Source organism: Anoplophora glabripennis, unplaced genomic scaffold (assembly GCF_000390285.2).
Source record: "Anoplophora glabripennis isolate ALB-LARVAE unplaced genomic scaffold, Agla_2.0 scaffold29, whole genome shotgun sequence".
Lineage (NCBI taxonomy): Eukaryota > Metazoa > Arthropoda > Insecta > Coleoptera > Cerambycidae > Anoplophora > Anoplophora glabripennis.
The window spans coordinates 368,148-387,065 of NW_019416257.1; the positions used below are offsets into that span (position 1 = coordinate 368,148).

Here is an 18,918-nt window from a genome sequence, read left to right on the forward strand (position 1 = left end):
GGATATATACAATATACATAAGTAAAGGTAGATATTTAATTTTAGAATATTTTATTATATAGAAGTTACATTTCCTTTACACCAAAAGTACAATTATTAAATGTACATTGCATAAATGACATGTTTCTTAAACTATTCGGTATAACAGTCGAACTTTCTTGTGTATTTTTTTCTGTCATGGACACAACAGCCGTTGATGTACCTGGTCGCAAATCGGATGTTATTTCAGCACTGCCACACGTTCTAAACACTTTATTAGCTATTTCTGTCCTGTGTGCTACCGATTCATCAATATATCCTTCAGCGACCGTTGATGACTTCCAACCGCCATGTTTCTTTAGTGTCATCAAGTCTCCCCCAGATTCAACTAAAAATGTAGCAGACGATCTCCGAAATGAATGACCTGTATATGAGTTAGCATTGTCAAGTTGAAGAAAATTAGCTACTGTTTCAGGTACCTTATAAAACTGATTTTTACCCACCTGATTGATACATTTCCATTGCGATATGCATAAAACAGGCGACGATCTTTTGCTGCTGCTGGACGAAGGGCTATGTACATTCGGTAAAATTTAACATATTCTTCAGTAACTACAAATCTCTTGTTTACATCATTCTTTGTTTGCTTAAGTTTCACAATTAATAGCCTTCCCGAATCTTCAATATCATCTAATCTTACCTGGCTGATTTCACAAATTCGACAAGCTCCTGCAATCCCAAATACAACAACAACCTTGGCAACTTTTCTCAAAGTAGGCTTATGTTAAAAATTATTGGTGAATGTATCATAAACAACGCATACATTCTCAGTAATATTTTAAACTCATTAGCTTTATGTTAAAATTTTAGTGACTGTAATTAGTCATTACTAACGACAGTCACTAACAATCACTAATATTTTGATATAAAGTTAATTAGAGTTTAAAATATTACTGAGAATGTATGCGTTGTTTATGAGACATCCATCAATACGTTTTGACATAGGCCTACTTTGAGAAAAGTCATTTATTTTCTTCACAGTAATATTGTAAGAATTCAATTAAAAGACTTTTTTCTCGAAAACCGTCCACATTAGGAAGTTCTAACAAGTGTACATTATTTTTAGAAAATAAAATTGTACATTGGAAATTGGAGCCCGAATGGTAAAAAACCTAACCTTAAAAAAATTATAACCTACAATGTAATAGGAATGTAGCGTAAGTAGCGCCCTCTATGAAATATCCAAAAAATAATTAGACCAGCGTATTTGGCGTCCTTAAAAAACCCGGAATACCAAATTTCATAAAAATATTTCGCACTATTCGGAAATTTTCGTAAAATTTTATTTAAAAATTTTTGTTTTGTCTCTCTGTATCTCGAAAACAAAAGGAGATAGATATATAGTTCATAAGACAAAAATTCTTATTTACGGGAGGTCTTTCCGAAACACCCTGTATATATATTTTTCGTTTTATTCTTGTAATTGTAAATCTATTATGCTCAATTTAGCCAAATAAATATCGAGAAAAGAATTAAACGATTTCAAAAAAGTATGTACTTATGGTGTAAAAAAATTATGCACAAAGGATTTGGAATATTCTTTTAGAAAAATAGAAAAATTTTTATAAAGAAAAATAACAAACGCAAATGAAGACTTGAAAGAGAAAAAAGGATTTTTATATCAAGTATAATATTAATTTATGTATTTAATAAGTATTAATTAATCGTCTCAAAAATAACTTCATTTGTTTATAACTTTTAAATTTTTAAGCATAAAATAAGCAATATTATAATTATTTATTTGAAACAAATAATAATTTTGCATAATAATAATTAACAACCATTTATAAATATGAAATTTTTGGAGTGAAAAAATTAAATTTTATCAGGATTATTGTTTTATTGATTTTTTAATAATTTGCGGTCATTAAATCGTCGAACACTTATATCACTATTTTGTACAGTAAATTTAAAACTGGAAAAAATGAAAATTAGATATGTGGTAATCGATCGACAACAGTACTTTTTGACTTAATTAATTATTATTTACAATTAATTTTACTAAAAATTACTTACGTGGTAATTGATTTTCAATACCCTGTAAATTGGCATGTTTCGGCCGGTAGACACGTCAATGTCGGAAGAATTTCTGTCGAACAAATTTAAATCGGCAATTGCAACAAATTTTCCAGTAACTTAAGCTAAAAAAAAGATGCGGTCTTGACTTTTCAAGACCCCGGGAAATTGCCATGTTTTTGGACTTTTCCAAGTGGAAAAGCGGAGGAATCGAGAAAAGTCGCAGAGGAAAAGTGTGGTAGACTCGTCAAAACGAAGCTCCTCACGAGTTATAAAGTATGTGGTAATCAAATTTCCAGGGGGGGGGGGGGCTGTACTGAGGACTATTAATATTTATTCTACATAACGATTTTGATATTTTTTATTGTTCAGGGGAGATTCAGTCTTTCAAAGCAGAATATTGAGCAAATTATTATGTAAACCTACAACATACATACATTGTTGGCATCAGGAAGAGGCAACGATTCCGAAAATCTAATAATATACAGGGTGTTGCTTAAAAAAAACATAAGTATGGTTCGTAGCTTTGGAACGCCCCTTATTATTTCTATTTTCATAAACTCATTAAACTCTCTTTCTCTACAACTTTTATGTTAACTGTTTTTGTCTAATTCAAAAAATAGAAAAGTTGAGGGAGGTAAAATGTTATATGAATAACCCTGTACATTGAAACTGCAGAGTGAGTAAGTTAAATCTTCATAAAGCACATAACATTGATGTAAAAGACATTTTTTATAAAGACAGAATTATTCTTCACTTTTCTATTTACGTAGAAAAAAGTAAGAAGTGAAAAGTTAAAAAGACCCCCAGATATTGCTTGCTCCCACATAAATAGGGTTGCCAACAGTCCTCCAACCAGGAGGACAGTCCTCCTTTGGATCAAAATGTTCTCCGTCCTCCGCAGGTACATCGGAGGACGCAATTTGTCCTCCTTTACACTAAATGTTCTAAAATTCCAAAAATACGAAAAAAATTAAGATTTTATTTATTGGCGCACAACCTGGCAACTTTGAATGATCACAACAGGCAACAGCGATCTACCATTTTCAATTTGGCATGGTTACAAAACTAGTCAAAAATGGTCATTCATTTTTCAAAATATAACGGGGCTCGAAAATGTATTCATTCTGGTTTATTTTGCTCTAAGCATTCCTGCCACTTCTGCGCTTCTTTAATAAATATTAAGTGGCGGGATGAAAGAAATAAAGCCTTGTTGCAGTTAAAAGCAAAAAAATATAAGTTTAAGTAAAAGCCTGTCTCTATATTTAAAATATTGTGTTTTTTATTGAGTTTATTTTTGTTATTTTATTATTTTGTTAATAATACGCTTTGTAAAAAAATATTTGCTGTGTTTTACTGACAAATTTATAGGTACCTATAGATCAATTGATATTATTATTACACCATCGTATATTCTTTTAAGCGCTAAAAAATTCCTAGTGTCCTCCTTTAGCTCTCTTCCGAGTTGGCAACCCTACACATAAACCCACTTGTCTGCGTTATAAACAGGTTTCTTTGCTTCCTTAGCGAGCAACGCCATCCCCAGTATTCCATTACAAAATGAAAACACGTAATTATATTTTCAAAATATCAGAAACCAGTCTCCGATTTATTATCGGGCTCGCAGACTGTGAAGCGGTACACCCAGCATACCGATCGACCTCACAGTCTCGCCGTACCCCCATATTAAGGTACATTAGTTAGGTAGTTTTCTCGACTTTACATAATCCATGTAATTATAATACGGCCCAGCATTCGAGTATCGCCATCTATGCCTCATTAATAAATCCCTGCGTGGCCAGCGAGGACGAATATTAAGATCCCGGCCCCAGATTGCGGCTCATAAGATTCCCTTCTCTCGCTTCTTGTCTTTCTCGCATGCAAATTTTTTATAATGACGGAAAATTAGGTGGTTTCAATGATACGGCCGTGTTCTAAATGCTAGCGGGTTATTAAAGCCCCTAGGAAGGATTCGGCCGTTGAAGCAGATATCGAACATAAATACCGCAGTGGCAGGCGAGTAATATCCTTAAGGAGATCGCGTTTTCTTGTGGCACATCATTTAAAAAAGTCAGTTCTGTTTGGAAAGTACACAGCGCAGTTAGTTGATGGGCAATTAATGAATGCGGAGAGCGGGAAATCGCACGGAAGCCATGTTGTGACGTCATACCGTACGTTAGCAGCTAGCGCACATACGTGCTTTTATCTTATTAACCCCACAAATTTCATATTTCCACCAGAAGAGAGCATTTTTAAACCTATATCTGCAGAAATATTGCACCAGAGTCTTCAAATGAAGCGCGAGATATGAGGAGCTTTGTAGTCCAGGAAAATAAGCTGGGAAATGACCATTTCGCGACTTTTTGTTTCAGCAAGCTGAATTTATCACTATAGATGCTAAATATTATGTACAATAACATATTAGTTTCCACAGTCATAAAAATGGGGGAAGATTGTTTACAAGCTGGTTAATTGTATAATTTTTACGTAAATTCACGTTTTTCGCTTATAACTTTTTTCCGTTCATTTCCATGAGAAAACAGTAAAGTGCTCTTTTTTCGTCTTCAAAAGACCTACAAAACCAGCCCTTGAACGTCAAAAAATATTGATTAGATCAAAAGTTATAAACAGTAGAAGTTTATATATGACTTTTCAATTAAACATTTATAAACTGCGTTATTATTACCAGAACGTTTTCGCATCGCATCCTCTCATTCCTTATCACTGTCTAATAACTCACACGAAATCTGGAATCGGTAAGTGAATAGTTTACAAGTTATGGCCTTATAAACAAATTAACTAACTATTAGTCTGTACGACACCGAGGTAGATTTCATAATAATACATTGAAATATATCATTTTTTTTTAATTTCAAATTGCAACCTGGATTTTTTTTTATTTTTTAGCCTTCTTTTAGAAGAGTGGGAAAGTGATACAAATTTTGAACGGTAAAAAAACCTTTTATGTGAAAATCGGGACCACAATAATGAAGAATCTGCACTCCATATATTTTTTTTTATTATTATTATTTGGTTTAAAATTTAAAGTAGCTATTTTTCTGTTTAATTCACAACTAGAAACTTTTTATTATTTTTTAATATGTAAAGTGACCGTTTTTGTTAGTTTTAAATTTTTTTTCAAATGCTAATAAACCACTTTTGTTTATTTTCAAGTTTTGTTAGCAAAATAAAGTTTTTATGTTTGCATTACTACTTGTAATAATGTTTATATCAATTTTTGTTATTAAAGTTTTTAGCAAAACCAAATAAATCCAGTTTAGTTTTTGTTATATTTTTTACAAATATAATTTTTTGAAATTAAAATTTTCATAAAAAGTTTTATTATGATGCCCCCAATAGTATTCGCTAATAAAACAAATGAAAGGATTAGTATTTTTTGCGTTATAGAAAAATCGTTTGTTTCTTAAAATCGTTTATGGTGGATTTATTTGGTTTTGCTCCAAAGCTCCTCATATAATAATGAGTATCTTGGGTAGGCAAAAATAAAAAAACAACCTTTAGCTGATCCTTTTTGCACAAAGATTTCGTTAATTAATTTTTTATTTTACAAATGGAAAAATATCAATAGACAGTGAAAAACTTTACCAATACCAATAAATACAGGAAAACAACAACTACTACAAATAAGTAACTTCAGTCAATAGCAATAATAATTTCTAATTCCTACAATATTTGAAATGTCCTAAATCGTTCGCACAGTATTTGTGATGTCACACTACTGGACTGGCTCGAAAAAGACATGGCGTTACATTTAGGAAACTACGCTGATTTTTTTTACAAGCAACAGTCGGTATTCAAATTGGAAAAAGGTAGACATTAAGATTATTCGTGGTATCATTAATGAACACCACAATAAACAGTGGACCAAGTATCGTACCCTGAGGCACACCTGCTGTGTTATACAGGGTGACTCATAATTAGTGTCTTGATTCTATTGCCAAAAATAAGAATATTTTTTCATATAAACATAGGTCGAAAAATGTTTCCTATGGCAGCTATGCCCCCTAAATGGGTCCTCAAAAAATTCATTTTTTTCAATATATCCGAAATGGGTTGGAAAATCATGAATTTTGACATCGTGAACGCTAATTAAAAGTCGAAATAGTTCATCATAAAATTTTTCAAAAATTTTACTCAGGGGCGTCTCAATTCTTCTTAGAAATAGAGCATTTTATCGAAAGAAATAAAGAGTACCTTTTTTGTAGAGGATATGAAGGTCTATCATATGTTGGCCTCTGAATTTGAAAATTTCGACAAACAAAAAAATTGGGGCAAATATTAGCCGACGACCCCCCAATTGAGACGTGTCAAAATTCATAATTTTCCTTCAATCCATTTCGGAAATATTAAAAAAAAAAGAATTATTTGGGGCTCCTTTTAGGGGGGCGTAGCTCCCTTAACAATCATTTCTCGACCAATATTTATATGAGAAAATATTCTTATTTTTGTCAATAGAATCAAGTGGTAAATTAGTGGCCATTAATTATGAAACACCCTGTATATCAGATTTGTAACCACGATATTGTACAAACTGAATGCGATGGGAAAGATATGATTTCACCAAGTGTAAAAGAAACAACTTTTATTAAGCAACTGATGATCTAAAACGTTACGTTTTAAATTGAAAAAAGGTTTAAGTAAATGAAGGTTTAAACAAATTTAAAACCGTCCCTGGTACAGCAGCCAGCTGTACCTTTGATATCGAAGCTGCCGCACGCCGCAGTCCGAAAGCGCTGATGGCAGTTATGCGGGTTTAAACTTTTTGCTAGGCAATTTGTCAACAACTGAAATTTATGGCTCAGTCGCCCAGTGCGGCTGTGTTTGTGCGCTGTTTGCACGTGCCCGCATTCTTCAAGTGGGCGTATACATTTCTACCAGCTCCACGTTTAGTTCGACAAGATCTGTATATAGGTATGGCTAAATAAATGTTGAAACAAGTTTTTCAAATATTTCAATGCCGAGTTGCTGCGTAGCGACCGAACCTGGTATATACTGCCTAGATCTTTGATCTTCAATTGAGATCGGATGGACTATAACGGACCGCATACAAACAACAAGTCTTATTTAAATTGTACTGACATTCTCCATACATTAACATCATATCTGCTAGTTCTTGATCAGAAAATATTTTATAAGTAAGTTAAATAACACATAACGCACGTGCACAAGATGCGCAGGCTCGGTTGCATTTACGGTTAATTTTCTTAATTACTTTTCTCGAAAACAGAAGCATTTAGACTTTAGATCGTCAATGGCTTAATAAAGGTTGCTCATTTTCGTACACTCTTATCATCCTTTTCAAATAATGCATTTATTTCAGAAACATCCTGTATATCCCCAAATTATTTGGGATAAGTTGTGAATCTTCTCGTCTTTTCATCCACTTTGTTACTGTACCTATGCGTCGCGTAGCCTCACCGGAGAGCCACTTCCTTCGGGTGAAACGCCGTCCACGTCAGCATATTCAAACATCACGAATCGAACCTTAACGCTAATGATAGGAATTAGCCGGCCGGCCGATCCACCGCTAATACGTAGTTTAGTTACAAATTCAGCCTCCAGGGGGATAATTTACCAAATTACCCACCATAACACTTCAAAATAAACAAGAAAACAAGCCACAATCGCCTCGACATGATCGTGTACTGTTTATTTAAATAAGTGCGGCTCGTCCGTACGGTTATTTACGGCCGTGGTCGGTTCTCTAGTAGCGACCTCGTTAGCGCCCTCTCGCGGACGGACCGCTCATCATTTTAATAAGGGGCAGAACGTGGACGGGGGTCACTCTCCTCGCCAATTGAATCTTAATTTCGCTTTATCCAATTTGCTGGAATTATGTAAATTGGGGGGCTCTGCGTCTTTACGATCCGTTATGGCTCTTTTCACATGGAGAGCCGAGGATATTAAATTGATAGGGGACAAGTATCGTAATTTGGTGCTAGAAAATGGCGCTGCTCCGCGCTGAAAGTGTTTGCCGTCACGGAAGATTATAGTTATATTCCTAAAACGATTCGAACATCGAGGATACGCGCAGATATTACGGCAATTATAATGACCAGCAAATATATTTATTTATATCCATCTTCTACAAAAGCAGAGACGTCTCAGGCGTGTCAGTGCGTGTCATAAGCGTATGAGCGTAAACGTGTTTCTAATTTTATCTGCTCCCACTATTTTAAGGAGGTAAGTGGATTTTACCGTAGAAGTGGAAGTTGCTAGGAAGGTAAGTGAGGTAAAAAGCGATTTCGAGTATTAAATGCATATTTTGTGAACAAATAAATAGAAATATTTGATGAACATTGTTAATATGGATATTCTGCATTTAAAACTAGTAATGATCAATGATATTACATAGTACAAAAATAATAATCTTTTAATTTTATCTGCATGACGTCGACACTTGCACTCAGTACATAAAGAAAAACGAATCTAAACATAGAGTGACTTAAATCGAATGAAAGTTTAAAGTCTATAGATTAATCTGGTATACATATCGTTGGAAGACGAGTAAATTTAAAAAAGATATATCAATCCAACATAAACCATAACATGAAAATTTTCATCGATTGTCAAATTTTATAATAAATTTCACAAATGTCAAAGCTAAAGGAGGCTTTGTAAAAATACCCGGAGATGACCTAAAAAAACATAAAATAAAGAATATTTTATTAATTAATTCATAGAATTACAAAAATAAAAGGACATTTGTTAAAAATATGTTAGTTATAAGCAGTGTTGTGAAAAAGTGATTGAAAAGGTCACCCAAAGACTGAAAAATTATGTGTGGACCTTAAGCAAAGGTTAAGGGACAGAATATTCAGGAAGTATGAGAAAAACAAAAAAAATATAGATTGGTTACGGCTTGGGTTTTGCAAGATGTACAGCGTGGAGAGGCAGTTCTCGAAAAATTAAAAATAAATCAAGAAAAAACAGTCCAAGAAAGAAAATTAAACACTCATCAGTTAAATTCACAGTTTGCCAAAGTCCAGAGAAAGTTATTTTGTCATCCTATTAAAATTTTCCGCTACCAGCAGTATAAGCAGTTCCAAAATAGTCTGCAAGGCCTCTACGTAGTTTCCAGCAAAGAAAACTTCAAATTTTACAACGTACCAGGTACCTAAAACACAGTGCACTATAATATTGCTAGCTATCACCAATGAATCGTGCTTTCTCTCGCATCAAATCTTTGCAAAGTATAAATAACAAACCACAGGACTTACCTGTACAGAAATAAGCATAATCCAATCACTTGTAACTTAAATATTTCACTATTTTCACGAGTTCTGACAAAATCTGTCAAATGAACAGCCATTTTACTTTAGTCTGAATCATTTTCATTCCTGTGTAGATATAAGAGATGCCCCTGTCTGATAGGCAACCATTCTCGCACTCTATTGCCAGCCCTCGCTCCGCTCGGGCGCAAAATCGTCCTCGACTGGTAAATAATACTTACTTCCTTTATAGTGTAAATAACTATTACAATTTAGTTGGAACCGTCCGGCTACGAATGGCCAGTCTGATAATAATAATCAGGGTAGTCGTAAACCATCGAATTTTACAGATCAAGAAGGTAATACACAAGGGAATTCGAGCACGAAACGCAAACATGTGTGTGAGTAATTCTGCAGAATGTACAATTCTTTAACAAAAGTGTCTGTTAGAATGTTTACCATGCTTTAAAAATGATAAAAATGCAAAAAAGACAATAAGATTTTGCAATGACTATCATTATTATTATTAATAACAATTATTATCATTATTACTACAAAATATTTCCTGAATCAAATACAGAGGGTACGAAAATTAGCATCTTTTATTAAGCAACTGATAATCTAAACGCTTCTATTTTTGAAAAAATTAATTATGAAAATTAACCATAAAATGTAAGCCGACCCTGTGCATCTTGTGCACGTGCGTGGTATGTTGCAGTATTACTTAGACGGTGTATAAAACTAACAGTACCGTGTGGCGTGTACTACGGGAATAATTATTACACCCCTATCATGTACAAAGGGTTCAGGCATTCCACGCCTCTTTCCACGGCTACCTCGACTATGTAATATTTATCACTTTGCAGCTATGCAAGCCTGGATTTTAATCTCAATTATTCGTAAACGGTTCGCTTTACCAATTTCGAACAGAATATCTTTTCTTGCAAAAAACCCTTCTCAAGTAACACCAATGAGAGTTTTTTAGTTTTCTCCCCACCTTCTTCGAGGATCACAACTCCCTAATTGCCCTTAATTTTCAATATTCTATCACTTGTTCAAATATTTGTATTGAATTTTTAATCACCCATTAGCCTTAGTAATTTATTTTTGTTAATTAAAGGAAAACCATTTGTAGAACTTTTTTATATTTCAGTCAAAACTAGCATTAAACATTAAATTATAAAAGTTCAATTAAAATGGCGGATGTCCATTAAGGCAATTGCCCTTTGCCAGTCTTTAGTTTAACTTCTACATCATGTCATGTGTCATCACAAAATATCTACGGATCTGAAACCGACGATTTACCTTAGAACAAAATATGCTTTTTATGTCTGTAACATTTTATTTGATCTCTTCTTTTTCTTTAATATATTCAGAAAATAAAAAGCTACTTACTAAATTGAATGAATACGATAATTGTGTGATTGTAGAGTGATGATAACTCTTTGTCTAAGGTCTATGAACAACTGCTCCTTTCCCCTCAAACGCCGCCCATGCCCGCAATCGCTGCACCTTCCTACACTTGCCCAATCGGTTACCATGGGAATATGACATCGATCAAACGACGAGAAGCTTCAGACGTATGTCATCGAGCAGCATTTTGTTAATTATAATAATACTTAGGCCTTAAAAGGCACAGTCATGTCGCAGCGATATTCCGATTACGATTTCCTAAATGATTCGCTCACTTACGACCAATTCAGGCCAGGGGAATACCTTATGGACGAAGAAGAACCGGAACGAGTACCGGAAAAACAAAACTCCCTTGAAAAGCTGAACGACCAACAGCTGATAAACGCGGTAAACGGCAAGGAAATACAAGTCCGTCACTTGCGTCTGGAGAACAAGGTATTCACTAACTTTTTACAGTCCAACGATCCGACCGAATTGGAAGGCGTCGAAAACATACTCAGCTTCGCCTTGGCCAGAATCTTGGATAGAAAGGAAGGCTCTCTTGGAAGATTGCCTATGCCCGGCCCAGACCTCTTAAGGGCTTCGTGCTCGAGCGCTCGCCGCAGCATCAGACTCGACTCCTTCAGTAGTATGTCCTCGATCTTCGAAGGAAGGGGTCCCAAAGTTAACCTATCCCAGAAATCCGACATGGTCTTAAAGGCCATGGAAGAACTTCAATCCAAGTTGGAAGTTTTCTCGAAAAAAGCACACAGAAACAAGCGCAACGTTAAGGCCGAGCTAGAGGAATACAGCGTTCGAGAAAAGGACATCAAGGAATCAGTGGACAGTTTCGAATTCAACATACTAGTGCAAGGAGTCGATCCCTTAACCCAGAGAATACCAGCGGAAAAGTTCCTGCGGTGGATGGAAGAGTGGCTGAAGAGCGCACAGTTAAACATAGAAAAACTGAGACTTCGAACTGCTTCCTTGAAGATACAATACAAGAAGGTCTCCGCGATTCTACTTCAGAGGCAGGAGCTGGGAGAAAACGTCCACGCAGTGGACTTCGACCAGATAGAGATCGAAAACAAACACTTCGCAGAAAAAATAGAGCTGAAGAACATCCAACTCGTGGAACTGAAAAGGATGAGCGGGGGCGCCAGTCTGGTGCTGACGAACAACAAGAAGGGACTAAGGAAGCTGCAGGACACGTACAATGAACGGAAGGCTGCTGTGGCGGAAAAGGAAAAGATGATCGAAGAAACGCAAGCGGAATGTAGGAAAATCGAAGCGGAGATGGACGAGGCGAAGGAGAAGTACAACAACTTCAAGAAACTTACGACGTCTTACAAGGTGCCGGATGTGATGGAATACGTTAATATAAAGAGGCAGCTCAACGATTTACAGAACAAGATAAAGGTGTGGAATCGTCGGAAAAAAATTCAGGACATCACAATCAACGCGTGCCTCCGACAGATGAAGAATATCACCGGCAGTTCGAAGATTGACCGCGCTTGGTTGGAGGACCTCACTTCAGAAGGTACCATTGTATATTATTTTTAGTCACGGTGTGTGTTCATTTAATGGTCGTTTCTCTCAAACCTTTACGTTTGGGTAGTGAAAAACATTTCATAGAAATATAAATGAGACGGAAAAGGGCACACTTTAATATCAAAGAAATATATAAAAAAATAATTAACTGTTGCGTTTCCAGGATATAAACCAAACCTTTGTTTTTTTCTTTTAATGGAACACTCTATACTTGTCGCTTATTGGAATTCCCACCTTTTTTTTTAAATGCATTAATAAATGTAACAGAGAAAAACATGCCCACGCACTGGTTTCATGGCAATCTCGACTATATGCAGGATCAGTAAATAAAACTAGTAAACAGCAACATCAGTAAATAAAAAAAAAAACGAAAGTTTGTTTATATCGCCGAAATACAACATTCAATTATTTTTTTTATATAACGAGCGTTCAAATAAAAACGTGGTCGAAGTTGGCTCTGACACATTGGACGTAGGGAGTCATGATACAACCATACAGAGATATGATATTGCGCATGCACGGCGCCATCTTGGCTTCCTTGCTGACGTCATGTGGTAAGTCAAAAAGTAAACAAACAGATCAAGGCCATATTCTTATAAGTAGTGTTGTGTGCGTTTTTCCAAGTTTTTTTTTATAGATCCTGCCTGTATTTCTAATTTAATTCGTTGTGTGAGCTTGTGCTTCATTGGGCAGAAAAAGGAAATTAAAGAAAATTGTTAAATAGAAGTTCAATCACCGCCTATCGTTTAAATATCTGCACAAAACCTGTTGCGTTTGGGTACTGAATTGTTAATTTATTACGAAAGCCTACCCCATGACAACAAATAATAATGTTTAAAATAAGTAATACTGTTTTTATTTAGTTTTGTATTTATATTTTTACCTCATTATTAAAATTAAGGGCTACAGTGTTAAAATTTTTGTTTTATACTTTATGTAAGAAATCGAATGCCTTTTTTAAATAAAAATCACTAAAAAAAATGTGTATTTGCTTCTTATCTCTGTCACAAAGGAATAATTTTGGAATCACGAAGTGGCGTATCTGACTTTGAACATAAGTAATAATCTATGCAAATATTACATAATATGTCAAAATACATTAAAACTAAAAAAATGTATGTTTAATTTAATAATAAATGAAATAATATAGTTTTGAAAACGGACGTCTCTTTCGTTTTTACGCCGCTCTCTTGTAAAATTATTAAAATGCTAGTTACGGTAGTTCGTGTTTTTAGAGACNGGCGCATTTTCCATTATTTGTTGGACATTTTCTTTTAATTCTTCAGTCCGCTTTTTAGGTCGGCCGCTTCCTTCTTTTCTTGTTACACTGCCCGTTTCACGAAAAACATTAACACAACGCTGAACTGCACTTTGAAAAATTTTGTACTCAACAACGCCGGGAAATTGATTTTGAAATTCTATGAAACATTCCTCAATAGAATACTTCCATATTCCATCAATCTTGCGTCCATTTCTAAAGTAGGACTCTATGATAAACACTTTTTGTTCTTGAGAAAACACCATTTTAAACGCTTTTTAAAACGAAAATATTCAAATTGATAGCGGCGATATAGCGCTTTGACAGATGACGTTTAAGTTCATTTGCTATACGCTACGCCCTACGTCCAAATTTCCAGAACCAACTTGACCACGTTTTTATTTGAACGCTCGTTATTTCTTTGAGATCCCAAGAAAATGTCCTAAAATGTTTGTGTTTATTCCTTGAAAAATATAAGGGGAAGAAACCCTGTATATAGGATGTGGCAAAAAGTGTGGAATACAAATTTGAATTTTTTTCTAGTTTCAGTCTCTTAAGTCCTTTATGCAGGCTGTTTTTAAAAGAAGTAGGGCTAATGGTAACGGTAAATTTAGCTAAAACGTTTTGCATAAAAATGACCCTAGTTAAATGTCCACCGTCTAGTAGAGGCAGCTTCGCAAAGTTTCCAAAAATAATTGGAAAAAAGGTATTAAAATCAAATTTTTCACATATTTTCTACTAATGCATGTGCAACTTCTCAAGAATTTTTCGAAAATTTCTGCATCTTGAAAGGGGTTAATATAAGCATCCCTAAGTAATGTTTTTCTACAACTTTTTTATTTGTCAAAAATTGGATATTCAAAAATACGTGTCAAAATCAACCGTTTATTAACAAAACAATTAAATTCATTATCATTCGCATTATTGCAACCAAGAAATATTTAAGAAGGCGGCTGGATATTCCTGAGTATTGAGGTTATTGGGAATTTATTTAAAACAGTTTTCCTTCTAGATTTCTTTGTATATTCTACATTTGCGGCATTATCAAACCATTTTTAACCAGTATTTCATTTAAAAATAAAGAATAGCTAATTCAAATGCATTAATATTCGGAAAAAAATTTAGGACACCTTGTATAAAATGTTCTATTTTCTTATGAAACCGACCTAGTTAAGATAGCCTTAAATTGCTTGAAAAACAAACTCCCAATATGGGACATATTTAAATTTGAAAGTATAGTGACCAAAAATATTTTCTTAAAAAAAAATTCACCTTTGTGCGCTGCACATTTTTGCAACAGTCTCATTAATATTCCCAAAAGGGAATCCCTTCATATACATTTTTAATTACACTTTTTTTTTATTTATAGAACTACCATGAGAATGGGACCCATTACCAATTTTGTGACTAAGGGAGGCAGTCAGAAGTGGAATCTTCCTTTTTATTTGTACCTTAAATTAAAAAAATTTCACATATTGCAAGGTATTTTAATCCACAAATATAGATTGCTCGATCCTAATTTACCTAGACATCAAAATTGCACTCCTAACGAGTTACATCCCCTTGAAATTGAAATAAAGAAAGTAAAAATACAAATTTTATATCTAGATAAATCCAGATCAGGCAATCTACAAAGTGATTCAGTCATAATATCATTAATTTTAAGGGAAGATATGGGAAAATGAGTACAATATGAATACGCTTTTAAAAAATTTTTTAAATGCATATTTACGCAAAAAAAATTTCAAATCATTATTCGCTTCGGCTTGCTCGAAATTGAATCGGCGAGTTCAAAACCGCTACGCACTCAAAAATTTTTAATATCTCAGCTTCTAGAGGTCCGACAACAATTAACGTATTTTCAAATGCCTATCGTGGTCTTTCAACAGTCCGATAATTTATTTATCTTTAAACTTCCTTTAATTATCAACTTTATTTTTTTATTGTATCAATGGTAAGTGCATAAGCTTATATACTGTTTATCAAAGATCAAAAACAAATGTATTTAAATATTCTAAAATTGTTTAAACAACAATTATTTTCAAAATATTACTAATTAATTATTAATTTATTCATCATTTCTTTTGTGATTAAAGTTTAATTCAAATATTATTTACTGTTTAAAATATAAGCAAATGAGAAATTAACTCGTTATATTTATTACAAAAATACAAAATTATAGTACAAAAATTCGACCAATGTTTAAACAAGCGCCAGAGCTCTCCTAATTGACGGATTCGAATTTTTCAAAAAGCGTTTGTAAGCTTGTGAGCCCTTCTATATGTGATTGAGTTTTCAAGTATCTAAGGGCCTTGGTTTTTGCTGTACAAAATTTTGAAAATTTGCAATTTTTTTTTCAAATTCTTGATTGCAAAATTATTATGCAAAATCTATAGAACCGATTTTGATGAAATTTGGTGTCATAATTCTACATAACATGAACTTTTCTTGAACCAAGTATGAAGGACCTATACCCAACTTAAAAACCCCCAAAAATTCCCTAAAAAGTAATGTTTTTTCAGCACATTTTTGACGATTTTTTCAATTTTTACAATAATAATCGTGATTCATTCGATTTGTAACTAGTCATATTTTGTAAAATTTAATTACAAACATTTTTTCCTCTTCCATTTTCGCCTAAATTCAACTCTTGAAAAGATACATAATTAAATAGGAAGAAAAATATTACATTTTTCGAATTTTTTTGACATACTGTGCCGCCAAAAGTTAAGCCCACGTTTATTTTTATACGCATAGAAAAATTTTAATTTTTAGTGATATTTGAAAGCCAAAAAGCCAAAAATCTCCGTGGATATACGATTCACCCAAATATGGACTCTTTGAAACTGATACCGTCTGGACTATACTTCATCATCTGTTACCCTAAGCACTCCAATTCCTTATCTTCATAATCGTTAATTGAGGCGGACCACAAAACTGCAATTTCGCTTGGAATGCGACAGCTGGGATTTCAGAATGTTTCTGCTGTAAAAAATCGAGGTCAGTGCTTTTTACACTGTATTATGATAATGTAAAACAAATTAAATATGTATGTATGAACTACAATTATGTCAATTTCTTGCATGGAACTTTAACATTATACGAATAGCAGCAATTTACACGAACATGTTGACGGGCATTGAAAACTGTAGAGGTGTAAATATTTAAAATTCGCATAATTTTTTCTTCGGAAAAGAAAACTATAAAGATAAATCATCTGTTTTTGGCAAATTCCTTTTTTAGCGCCATATTTCCTGATTTTATTTTCTTGCTTCGCTGAAGTGAACTATAGTATTTCTAATGTTAGCTCTGCACCAACTGACAAACACGATTTGATAATTATATAGCGTACAATTAGGAGCGTTTTGCATCTCATATGCGGATGCCTGTAGCCACAACAGTTCTGGGTTCACATAGACGTACTTGTGAATTTAGTCAGGGGGCTGATATGTACACTCAACGATGGAATCGTAATTTAATTTATTCACAGTTACCTTATAATCGGACTTTTATCCATGTGAACCGTCAAAAGTGATACTTTATCCACTAGTGAAAATTGCGAAAATGTTTAAACAATCACCACGGCTCACCTAATGGTTCGATTTGAATTTTTCAAAAACCATTTTAAAGCTTGAGAGCTCTTCTTTTTGTGGTGAAATTTAAGTATTCAAAGGCTTTAGATTTTTAGAAATTTGATTTTGAAAATTTTTGTAATATAAAAAAATAAAAAATTTAAACAATTATTATGTAAAAACTATCGAACCGAATTGGATGAAATTTGGTGTGATGATTCTATGCACTAAGAAGTTTACTTGAGAAAAGTATGAAGATCCTAGGTATTATGCAAGTGTCTGAAAAAAATTGACAAATAAACTAGCATTTTTGCAATTTTTTTAATGATTTTTTCGATTTTTGCAATAACAATAATTATTTTTTCGAATTGCAACTAACTCTATCTTATTCAAAATATAATTACAAAACTTTTTTCCCCTTCCATTTTTGTCTAATATGAATAGTTGCTAAGTTGTCGACGAGAAATCCAAGAAAAAAAATGAATTTTTTTGCTATTTTTTTATACTTTTTTGCAATAACAATTAAGCCCAAGTTTTTTTTATTTGCATAGAAAAATTATCATTTCTAATGTTATTTAGAAGCCGTTAAAGCAAAAATCTCCGATCATATGCGTTTTACCCAACCCGAAACAGATACCGCCTGGACTATTAATAACAACCCTTGTAGCATTGTTGCCATCATTTTCAGAACGCATAACATCTGCCAAAGTTTGTGAAGAATTTGCTCAAGTTACGGATGTCTCTTCTTGTAAGGAACAGCTATATTTTCCTTGGATTTTCCTTGCAATATCAAATTTGTTAGATATAGATTCATCAACATAATTTTCTGCTACAGAGAAGCTCTTCCATCCATCATGCCGTTCGACGGTTGTAAGGTCAGCAGCTTTATTGGCAAATAAAGTTGTTGAAGTGCACCTCATCCAATGGCCAGTATATGCTTCTGGATTTGCGATATTCAGGAATGAAGCAACTATTGAGGGTACCTTCACTAATATATTGATTCCAACAGGTTGAGAAGTTCAGTTTTGATTGACGTATCTTAAAAAAAATCTGTCTTGTGTTAGACGAATTGGGCGCAGAGAAATATATTTTCTGCATATTTCAACAGTATTCACGCAAAATCCTTATTCTATAATTGTAAATTTTCTTGAAATGCTTCTTGGTGTCAGGTATTGAAACAAGTAGGTAACTGCCAACATCCTGTACGTCACTAATTTTCAAATTTGTCCATTCGCAGCATCGACAGGCACCAGAAACCCGCATTATTAGTGCAACCTAAAATAATTCAAAGTTCACTATATACCTAACCACATGTAAAAGGTAAATAGATATTACCTTAATCATTAAATATTCTTTATGGGAAACCCCAGTCAAAAATTCTTCAATATGTGCTCTTTCCAATGCCCCAGCTTTTTTTGCTTTGTATCCTCTCTATTCTCTCTTCAAATAAGCAGTAAGCTTGTTATATTTTCCAATATCTACAGGGTGGGCCACCAGTAACGCCTCGGTCGCTAGTGACCAAACGGCAAATGTTACAGAAACCTGTTTAGGTGGGTATGTGTAGGTTGATTACGGCTACATTTTAAAAATATTTTGAGATATACNATTTCTAATGTTATTTAGAAGTCGTTAAAGCAAAAATCTCCGATCATATGCGTTTTACCCAACCCGAAACAGATACCGCCTGGACTATTAATAACAACCCTTGTAGCATTGTTGCCATCATTTTCAGAACGCATAACATCTGCCAAAGTTTGTGAAGAATTTGCTCAAGTTACGGATGTCTCTTCTTGTAAGAAACAGCTATATTTTCCTTGGATTTTCCTTGCAATATCAAATTTGTTAGATATAAACTCCT

At 33.8% G+C, this 18,918-nt stretch overlaps 1 protein-coding gene across 1 annotated transcript in view; it reads left to right on the forward strand.

Moving 5' to 3' along the window:
* Positions 1–18,918, forward strand: part of LOC108908364 (uncharacterized protein MAL8P1.12) — a 57,479-nt gene that overhangs the window by 15,458 nt on the left and 23,103 nt on the right. The window contains exons 2-3 of the mRNA XM_018712398.1: positions 10,718–10,867; positions 10,911–12,227. Coding sequence (XP_018567914.1) covers positions 10,718–10,867; positions 10,911–12,227 — 1,467 coding nt within the window. The remainder of the gene's footprint in view (positions 1–10,717; positions 10,868–10,910; positions 12,228–18,918) is intronic.